This window comes from Moschus berezovskii, chromosome 4 (assembly GCF_049115385.1).
Source record: "Moschus berezovskii isolate FMDL1 chromosome 4, NW_MosBer_1.0, whole genome shotgun sequence".
Taxonomy (NCBI): Eukaryota; Metazoa; Chordata; class Mammalia; order Artiodactyla; family Moschidae; genus Moschus; species Moschus berezovskii.
Genome location: NC_142463.1, coordinates 1,009,971 through 1,019,509, shown reverse-complemented (window position 1 = coordinate 1,019,509; position 9,539 = coordinate 1,009,971). Strand labels below are relative to the sequence as shown.

At 65.0% G+C, this 9,539-nt stretch overlaps 1 protein-coding gene across 3 annotated transcripts; it reads left to right on the top strand.

The window, feature by feature from the left end:
* Positions 1-471: 471 nt before the first annotated feature.
* Positions 472-9,273, top strand: GPR35 (G protein-coupled receptor 35). Of its 3 annotated transcripts, none has more exons than XM_055402589.2 (2): positions 472-547; positions 7,948-9,273. In XM_055402589.2, the coding sequence occupies exon 2, from the start codon at positions 7,958-7,960 to the stop codon at positions 8,864-8,866; it is 909 nt and encodes a 302-aa protein (XP_055258564.1). In that variant the 5' UTR covers positions 472-547; positions 7,948-7,957; the 3' UTR covers positions 8,867-9,273. The 3 variants fall into 3 exon arrangements, with proteins under 3 accessions (XP_055258564.1, XP_055258566.1, XP_055258565.1); XM_055402591.2 differs by lacking the exon at positions 472-547 and adding an exon at positions 2,509-2,768; XM_055402590.2 differs by lacking the exon at positions 472-547 and adding an exon at positions 2,510-2,777.
* The last annotated feature ends 266 nt before the right edge of the window (positions 9,274-9,539 follow it).

Below are 9,539 nucleotides of genomic sequence, written 5' to 3'. Positions count from 1 at the left end.
CCACAGAAGGCTGAGCCCAGGGCCCAGAGGCCCGGCCCCGGGGTGCCCTCGGTCCCCTCCCCCAGGTGCCTGGGGCAGGGCTGGGGCTGGGCAAGGCAAGGGGAGGTGCTGCCCCCACCCCGACCCCTACATCTAAGGGCCCGCGGTCAGTAAGCAGGGTAAACTGTCCTCCCGTGCAATAACACCAGAAATAAGGCACGGTCCAGGAAGAACGAAGAAGCAGTGTTAGACAAAGGCGTGTGGTGGGACCAGGGCTCCTTTGCCTCAGGCTGGGGCGGGCGGTGACGGGAGCCCCCGCGCCCACACCAGTGGCCACGTCTCCCCGCAGACAGCGCTGCTCCCCTCCGCGCAGCTGCGCCCAGATTGTGAAAGCGAGGCCGGCCGCCCCGCCTGCAGCCTCCCCTTGCAGCGCGGAGGCGCAGCGGCTCCCGCCCGCCCATCTTCCAGGAAGCCCCGCCCCACTCCGCTCCGCCCACCTCCCAGGTCCAGCTTCAGGGCTGCCTCCTTCGGGAAGCCTCCCGGTCCTGACCTCCGTGAACCCCACGAGGTGAGTGTAGGCTCCCCCTGTGCCGGGTGCGTCCCCCTGGGCCATCTGCCCAACGCCCTGCCAGACGTGTCCGGCATGGTGCCCACGAGTGAGGCGGCTAGGGTGGGCATGGAAGGGGGCAGACCAGAGTGGGCACAGTCACAGAGCCCTGGGGTCGGGCCCTCGGCCGCTGGCCGCCGTGCGCGGCTCGGGACACCCACCTGGGTGTCCTCAGGGTCCTTCCCCTCGTTCTGGGCCGGTCCTGAGTCCCCTGCTCTCAGGCCTTTGTTCCCTCCTGGCCCCCGATGGTGGGGACATCACTCCCACCCCAGCTGAGGAGGCCGGGAGTGGGGGTGGTGGAGGACAGGCGGTCCGGAGGCAGCGAGGTTCCCGGGGCGACAGTGGGGATGGGGATGGGGACCCTGGGCACACGCGACAGCCTCCTTGGGAGCGACTCTGCGTCCCGGGCACTTCCCTGGAAGAGGTTTCATCTGGACAGGGCAGTGATGCCAACCTCCAATCTCAGAAGCGTGTCCCCCCGCTGCAGCGTGGCCAGCAGTCTTTTCTCTCAAACTCCAACTATTCCAAGGGGTGAAGGGACAGGACCCGGGGGCAGGAGGATCCCCCGCCTTCAGTCCCTCACTTGGACCCCTGCCCCCCGACAGGCTGCCATGCAGGCTTTCTGGCAGGTGTGAGACAGGAGAGGCGGGTGCTGGGACCAGGGGCGCTGAGCCATGAGGGTGGGGGGCCTCGGAGACGGAGCTCTGTCTGAGCCTGAGCTGGGAGCAGCAGCGGGGCCACGGGGCCTTGGCCCGCCTTGCTCTGCGGAGGGTGCCTTAGGGTTCTGAGCCGGCCCAGCAGCAGGAATGGGTCTGGCCTGGACTCTGAAGCCGGCCTGGTATGGGCAGCCCTCTTGGACCCCCGGGAACCCAGTGGACCCAGGGGAAAGGACCCAGCCCTGCCTCCGTCCACGGTAGGGGGATGGTGAGTCGGCCGCAGGGCCAGCAGAGGGAAGGGCTGTGGGGTAGGCCGACAGGGGGGCTGCACCCCACTCCGGGCTGCGGCCACTCATGTTTACATGCGCCTTCTCTGGGCCAAGACTCTGCTTGTTCTTGGGCGCTGGCCACCCAGTTGGATTCTCCTGTTGGGCCCTGCTGACCTGTGAATGGGACTTGTTGAGGCCCTGCTCTGTGCAGGAGCAGATGGGGTGCCAGCCACAGCCCAGGACAAGGACACGGGAAACTTCAGGAGAAATGCTATGGCAGAATGCCAGGGTACGTAGGGGCGCGGAGGGCTGCGGAGGCTGGGGGCTGCGGGGGAGGGGACAGTTAGAGAGAGGGGGCCGGCAGGGGAGGGGCCCACAGGGGGACCCTGGTCCGCAGGGTGAGCCCAGGCCCCTCCTCAGGGCAGGGTCCCTGGTTCCTGAGTCAGGGGGCCAGCTAGTCTCCTTCATGGAGCCCCAGGTTCTGCCTGTAGAAACAGGCAGAGTGGGGTCGAACTGGCCCCAGCCCCTCACAGTCCATGCAGGGAGAGGTGCTGAGGTCAGGTGCAGACGGCCCAAGCCGAGGGGACAAGGTGCTGCCCTCAGGTGCAGAGGAAGGGCAAAGCGGTCCCTTTGAGCAGGATCTGGGACCCTGAGCTCAGAGGGGAGGGAACAGAACTCCAGGAGGGCCTGGAGGAGCCACGGAGAGAACATTCTAGATGGGGAGGGGGTGGTCTGGAAGGACAGCTTCTGAGGAGGGGTGGTGAGGAGGCTAGCTGGTGGAGGGGCGGGGGGAGTCGGGCACTGGAGCAGAGAAGCAGGAAGCCCACCAGGAGCATGGGTGCTGTGCGTGCGAAGGTGCAGGGGCTTCCTGCCAGGATGCGGGGGTGGTGGGGACACTGACCGCAGACACGGGGGCCCCACCCGGGAGATGACGGGGAAGGTGCTTCTGCACCGTGGGAGGTCTGGACCTCCAGCTCCACTGTCTCCAGAAAGATCACTGCTTCTGTGGGGCGTCAGCAGAGGCGGCCGCTGGCACCGCACTTCCTCTCCCAGGAATCCCCTAGGCAGCCCCGGTCTGGGCCGGCACAGGCGGTGGGGAGCCCCACACGCTGTCACTGTTGTCAGCCCGCCCACTGGCTGCCGGCTTTAAGGAGGGGTGTGGTCAGGAAAGTGTTGGGGCCCGGCTCACCCAGCCCTGCTTCCCTACCAGGCCTTCGGCAGGACCTGTCAAAGCATCAGCAGCTCAGGAGGGAACCAGTGAGTTAGGTCAGCGCCCTCAGGGGCCGGGGGTCTCAGAGGGTGAGGGGTCTCAGAGGGTGAGGGTGAGGCTGTCTCAGAGGGTGAGGGGTCTCAGAGGGTGAGGGTGAGGGGTCTCAGAGGGTGACGGGGTCTCAGAGGGTGAGGGGTCTCAGAGGGTGAGGGTGAGGGGTCTCAGAGGGTGAGGGGTCTCAGAGGGTAAGGGGTCTCAGAGGGTGAGGGTGAGGGGTCTCAGAGGGTGAGGGTGAGGGGTCTCAGAGGGTGAGGGGTCTCAGAGGGTGAGGGTGAGGGGTCTCAGAGGGTGAGGGTGAGGGGTCTCAGAGGGTGAGGGGGTCTCAGAGGGTGAGGGTGAGGGGTCTCAGAGGGTGAGGGGGTCTCAGAGGGTGAGGGGTCTCAGAGGGTGGGGGGTCTCAGAGGGTGAGGGGTCTCAGAGGGTGAGGGGGTCTCAGAGGGTGAGGGGTCTCAGAGGGTGGGGGGTCTCAGAGGGTGAGGGGTCTCAGAGGGTGAGGGTGTCTCAGAGGGTGAGGGTGAGGGTCTCAGAGGGTGAGGGGTCTCAGAGGGTGAGGGTGTCTCAGAGGGTGAGGGTGAGGGGTCTCAGAGGGTGAGGGGTCTCAGAGGGTGAGGGTGTCTCAGAGGGTGAGGGTGAGGGTCTCAGAGGGTGAGGGGTCTCAGAGGGTGAGGGTGTCTCAGAGGGTGAGGGTGAGGGGTCTCAGAGGGTGAGGGGTCTCAGAGGGTGAGGGTGTCTCAGAGGGTGAGGGTGAGGGTCTCAGAGGGTGAGGGGTCTCAGAGGGTGAGGGTGTCTCAGAGGGTGAGGGTGAGGGGTCTCAGAGGGTGAGGGGTCTCAGAGGGTGAGGGTGTCTCAGAGGGTGAGGGTGAGGGTCTCAGAGGGTGAGGGGTCTCAGAGGGTGAGGGTGTCTCAGAGGGTGAGGGTGAGGGGTCTCAGAGGGTGAGGGGTCTCAGAGGGTGAGGGTGTCTCAGAGGGTGAGGGTGAGGGTCTCAGAGGGTGAGGGGTCTCAGAGGGTGAGGGTGTCTCAGAGGGTGAGGGTGAGGGGTCTCAGAGGGTGAGGGGTCTCAGAGGGTGAGGGTGTCTCAGAGGGTGAGGGTGAGGGTCTCAGAGGGTGAGGGGTCTCAGAGGGTGAGGGTGTCTCAGAGGGTGAGGGTGAGGGGTCTCAGAGGGTGAGGGGTCTCAGAGGGTGAGGGTGAGGGGTCTCAGAGGGTGAGGGGTCTCAGAGGGTGAGGGTGAGGTTGTCTCAGAGGGTGAGGGGTCTCAGAGGGTGAGGGTGTCTCAGAGGGTGAGGGTGTCTCAGAGGGTGAGGGGTCTCAGAGGGTGAGGGTGTCTCAGAGGGTGAGGTTGTCTCAGAGGGTGATGGGGTCTCAGAGGGTGAGGGTGAGGGGGTCTCAGAGGGTGAGGGGTCTCAGAGGGTGTGGGGTCTCAGAGGGTGAGGGTGAGGTTGTCTCAGAGGGTGAGGTTGTCTCAGAGGGTGAGGGTGTCTCAGAGGGTGAGGGGTCTCAGAGGGTGAGGGTGTCTCAGAGGGTGAGGTTGTCTCAGAGGGTGATGGGGTCTCAGAGGGTGAGGGTGAGGGGGTCTCAGAGGGTGAGGGGTCTCAGAGGGTGTGGGGTCTCAGAGGGTGAGGGTGAGGTTGTCTCAGAGGGTGAGGTTGTCTCAGAGGGTGAGGGGTCTCAGAGGGTGAGGGGTCTCAGAGGGTGAGGGTGTCTCAGAGGGTGAGGGGTCTCAGAGGGTGAGGGGTCTCAGAGGGTGAGGGTGTCTCAGAGGGTGAGGGTGAGGTTGTCTCAGAGGGTGAGGGTGAGGGGGTCTCAGAGGGTGAGGGTGAGGGGGTCTCAGAGGGTGAGGGGTCTCTGAGGGTGAGGGGTCTCAGAGGGTGACGGGGTCTCAGAGGGTGAGGGTGAGGGGTCTCAGAGGGTGATGGGGTCTCAGAGGGTGAGGGGTCTCAGAGGGTGACGGGGTCTCAGAGGGTGAAGGTGAGGGGTCTCAGAGGGTGATGGGGTCTCAGAGGGTGATGGGGTCTCAGAGGGTGAGGGTGAGGGGGTCTCAGAGGGTGAGGGGTCTCTGAGGGTGAGGGGTCTCAGAGGGTGAGGGGGTCTCAGAGGGTGAGGAGTCTCAGAGGGTGAGGGGTCTCAGAGGGTGAGGCTGAGGGGTTTCAGAAGGTGAGGGGTCTCAGAGGGTGAGGGGGTCTCAGAGGGTGAGGGGTCTCTGAGGGTGAAGGGTCTCAGAGGGTCAGGGGTCTCGGAGGGTGAGGTGTCTCTGAGGGTGAGGGGTCTTAGAGGGTGAGGCTGAGGGGTCTCAGAGGGTGAGGTTGGGGGTGTCTCAAGGTGAGGGTGAGGGGGTCTCACAGCAGGTGAAGACTGCCGGGGTTCTGAACCTCAGCAGGTAACCTGTAGTGGCAGCCTCATGGGGCTGCTGGTCCGGCACTGGGGCGTCACTGGCGGGGCTGCTGGTCTGGCCGGGGCGTCACTGGCGGGGCTGACGGTCTGGCCGGGACGTCACTTGGGCCGCAACGCAGAGGAACTTATGGTGACTCCTGGGGCTTGGTCCCCCTTCATTCGAGTCTCTGAAGTCTCTCATGGGCTGAGACCAGCGTCTGAAGCTAGAAGGCAAGGGGTGTGATGGGGGCCCTAGCACAGCGAATGTGGTTTTGTGAAATTCGTCCCAGCTCCTGGGCTATTTTTAAGTTGGGGTCCAGCTCCAGAGAACTCCTCGGCACCTGGACAATGGGGATCAGCACTCTACTCTCTGCCCCAGAGCCCACTTAGGGCATGGGACTGACAAACGCACCTCTGCCGCAGCGAGGGTGGCTTCCCACCCTGTTGGGGGAGTGGACTGACCTGCCACCGCTGTGGGAGCAGGAAGCAGATCCTCTCGGGTGCTGACCCCTGCTCGGGGCCACCTCCCCCAGCAGGAAGTGGCGGTGCCCCCGCAGCTGAGCGCTCTGAGCCCAGGCCGCCCCCCACCCCTGTCCAGGGGCCCCGTGCTCTCACCCGCGGCAGGCAGGACCTGAGTGGGTTGCCATGGCTTCTAATGGACCTTGGGAGTTGAGCCCCCAAACCTTTTTCACCCCCAGGGAGAGGCCCCATGAATAGGGCATTTCCTCCAAGTTTTGCTTGCACCCTGATAGTCTTGCAGCGTTGGTGCCCTTCTCCCTGATGGTTAGCAGTTATTATAACAGGGAAAACGTAAAGACGGCAGCTAGATTATTAACTTTCTCTCTCCAAATACTGGGCCACACGAGGCTGCACTGAAAGTGTACACCCACGAGTGTGGAGTAGGACACAGCAGCCCCAAGACAGCCGTCCGAGTGGAGGGCACGCAGTGAGGGGCAAGCCTGCCTCCTCCTGCCGTCCCGGGCAGCGCCCTGGGCTTCGGGTGACCATCTGCTGCTGCAGGCCTTGCTGCCCAGAGTAGCGAGGGGCTGTCCTGGACCCAGCCTGGGTGGGGAGACTCCCCGGAGGTGCGTGTGTGGCAAAATCACTGGGTGCCCCCAGCAGGCTTGAGGGTTCTGGGCCACGGGCAGGCAGGCAGGCAGGCAGGGAGGACCCTAGCGGTTGTCCCAGTGGCTTCTGTAGTCTGGGGAGCCTGCCTGCATGGGCCTGGGGTCACAGAACAAGACACGAACAAGCAGAATCCTTCAAACATGAGGAGAGAAGTTTCACATTCATGAAAGCAACTGTGAAACTTGAACTGCTGGCAGATGGGCACTTAAAATTCAGAAGGGATTCAACGGGATAACTGGGTGGAATATTTCCGCTCCTACTCGCTGCGTCTGTGTGCCAGCTCTCCTAATGGACTGTGGCCTGGACGCTCCCAGGGGGACCGTGGCTCAGGAAATGCGCGCCCCGCTTCCACCCCCGGCACCCGTGAGCCTGATAAGGTGTTTCTTCCCTTCCTGTGTGTGAGGGGGCAGGGGAGCAGACTCCACCCCGCCTGGCTGTGGTGCTCCCCACCCCGACGGACTGAACCCCCTTCTCAACCTCGTCTGAAGGTCAGGGAACCCCAGGGGGCCTGGTGCTCTTGGTGGAGGAAGGCCGCTCCCGCACCCCTCCAGGCTCCTCCAGCCAGAGGAACCAAGGTGGGGGCTGGGAGGGGGTCCGGAGGGTGCCTGCCTCTCACACAGGCGTGCTCCATGGTCCCACACCTCTGGGTGCCGCCCAGCTCAGGGTGCACCCAGAGGCTGACCTCTGCACCAGCTGCCACACCAGGGACGGCAGACCCTGAGCAAGGCCATTCCACCCTGGTGAGCTGGTCCTGGCTGTCCGGGGCTGTCACGGAGCATGTGCAGGGGAGTGAGCGGTGTGGAGGGTAGGCCGGGTAGGAGCTTCTGATGATGACAGGGTGGAGGTCATCCAGCAACACCCCAAGGCCACCAGAACCACAGGGCGGCCCTGACCACGGGGAACTCAAGGGGACTCTTGAACCAGATGGGGCATCAGGCCAGTCTAGATGGGCCTGAGGGCAGCTGGGGAGGTCCTCAGAGGAGAGCAGGGAGGGAGGCTGGGAACCGGAGCACCCACCCACCATCCCGTCAGCAAGAGGGCACAGCACAGGAAGGGGAGGGGGGCTGGACTTCTCTGAGGGCTGAGCCGTGGCCCCTGCTGCCCCGGGCTGCAGAAGCCGGGAAGGGCCCGATCAGGAGATGCCCGCCCTACTGAGGTGCAGGAGTGCGTCGGACGCGGGTGCCTCCTGCAGCCAGGTTTGCGGAGGACGTGGAGGGGCAGTGAGTCACCCGGGACCCCACAGGCCCCTCAGTCTACCTGCTTTCAGACTCCGGGCTCCTGGGGTCCCTGTCTTGCAGTTGCCTCTGAGCCCCCCTGGTGAGAATGGCACTGGGCTGGGGCGAGGCTGGCCACCCCTGGGCCCCTGTCCTGAGAGCAGGTGGAGCCAGCGTGGCTGGGGCTGGGGTGGACCGTGCGCTCCCACTCTCCTCTCTGCCCAGCAGCCAGCAGGCTCTGGCACAGGGACCTGGGTCCAGCCCCGGGCTGGCTCCCCGATCCATCTCAGGCCCATGGGCCTCTGAAAGCCTTGGTTCCCACAGGTGGCCTGGAGGGTGCCTCGGGGCTTCTTGGGGTCTCTTCCTTGGGCAGGTGAACTTGGGGTTCTTGAGGTGGGGGAGGCCGGGCTACCCCCAGTGGCCTACCTACCTTACACCCTGCTCCCCCTCTGCAGCCCCGGGATCATGAACAGCAGCAACTGCAGCTCCTGGGAGCCCCCAGTGGCCGAGCGAGTCTTGTTCACCTACATGGTCGGGCTCCTGGCGCTCGGCCTGCTGCTCAACGGCCTTGCGCTGTGGGTGCTGTGCTGGCGCCTGCCGCGGTGGACAGAGACCCGCATCTACATGGCCAACCTGGCCATGGCCGACCTCTGCCTGCTCTGCGCCCTGCCCTTCTTCTTGTACTTCCAGAAGGGGACCTCCAAGGACACGCCGCTCTGCCAGCTCTCCCAGGCCGTCTACCTGCTCAATAGATACATGAGCATCAGCCTGGTCATGGCCATCGCTGTGGACCGCTACGTGGCCGTGCGGCACCCGCTGCGCTCCCGCGGTCTCCGCTCCCCCAGCCGGGCCGTGGCCGTGTGCGCCGCGCTGTGGGCGGTGGTCCTTGGCTCCCTGGTGTTCCGCTGGTTCCTGGACGTGCAGGACGGCGGCTTCTGCTTTGTCGTCCGCTCCGGGCGGAACACCTACACCGGGGTCTTCTCACTGCTGGGCTTCTACCTGCCGCTGGCCGTGCTGGTCTTCTGCTCCCTGCAGGTGGTGACCGCCCTGGCCCAGAGGCCCGAGGCTAACCCGGGCCAGGCAGATGCCTCGCGGAAAGCCTCTCGCATGGTCCTGGCGAACCTGGCCGTCTTCGTGGTCTGCTTCCTGCCCTTGCACGTGGTGCTGACCGTGCGCGTGGCCCTGGGCCTGCAGACTTGTGCCATTAAAATGGCCATCCAGATCACTAGCAGACTCTCAGATGCCAACTGCTGCCTGGACGCCATCTGCTACTACTTCATGGCCAAGGAGTTCCAGGAGGCGTCTGTGTCAACCACATCCCCCAGAGCCAAGGCCCGCAAGAGCAAAGACACTCTGACTGTGACCCTGACCTAGGGGATGAGCCATGGGCTCCCCTGCTGGGGGGACCCGTTACCAGAGACAAGGAGCCCCACGATCTGCCCTGAACTCGCTGTGGGCCGTGGGCTGTGGGCACTCTGAGGAGGTTTAACTCAGCAGGACAACCTGGGCATGGAGCCTGGGGAGGCAACACCCGCATCCCTGGGGCAGAAGAGGGACAAGGATGAGGATAGGAGGGCTCGGGCCTGAGTGGGGCCAAGCCCAGGGACCCCACTGCGTCCAGAGCCTGGCACACCTGGGACACTGGCAGGGGGGCGTCTGCCGGGTGCCTGAGGCTCTGATGGCCAGTCTTCTGCTACTGCCCCACAGGGGCCAGAATAAAGCTCTCCACTGGGGCTCTGAACCACCCACAGCCGCGTAGTGGGAGGTGGAGCACCTGGGGCGTCTTCCAGGTGGCTTTCTAGGGCTTTCCACTTGGGGGCTTTCCACGGGCCCTGCCAGCTGCTTCCCACCCTGGCCCACTCCCCATCATCTAGGGGGCTGCCGCCAGGGAGGGCTGATCCTCAGCTGCCCTGTTGGTCCCAGGTCTGGCCCAGGCCCGAGTGTGGGCAGCTGGTCCTGAGCCCCAAGTCCAGGTGGAGGGAGAGGTGGGGGACAGTCAACTTCTGTGTTGGCAGGTGACATGGGCGTCTACAAGGCCAGAGGTGGA

What these genes read in the sequence shown, in the direction of transcription:
- GPR35 (XM_055402589.2), top strand. Translation starts at nt 7,958, where the DNA reads ATGAACAGCAGCAACTGCAGCTCCTGGGAGCCCCCAGTGGCCGAGCGA.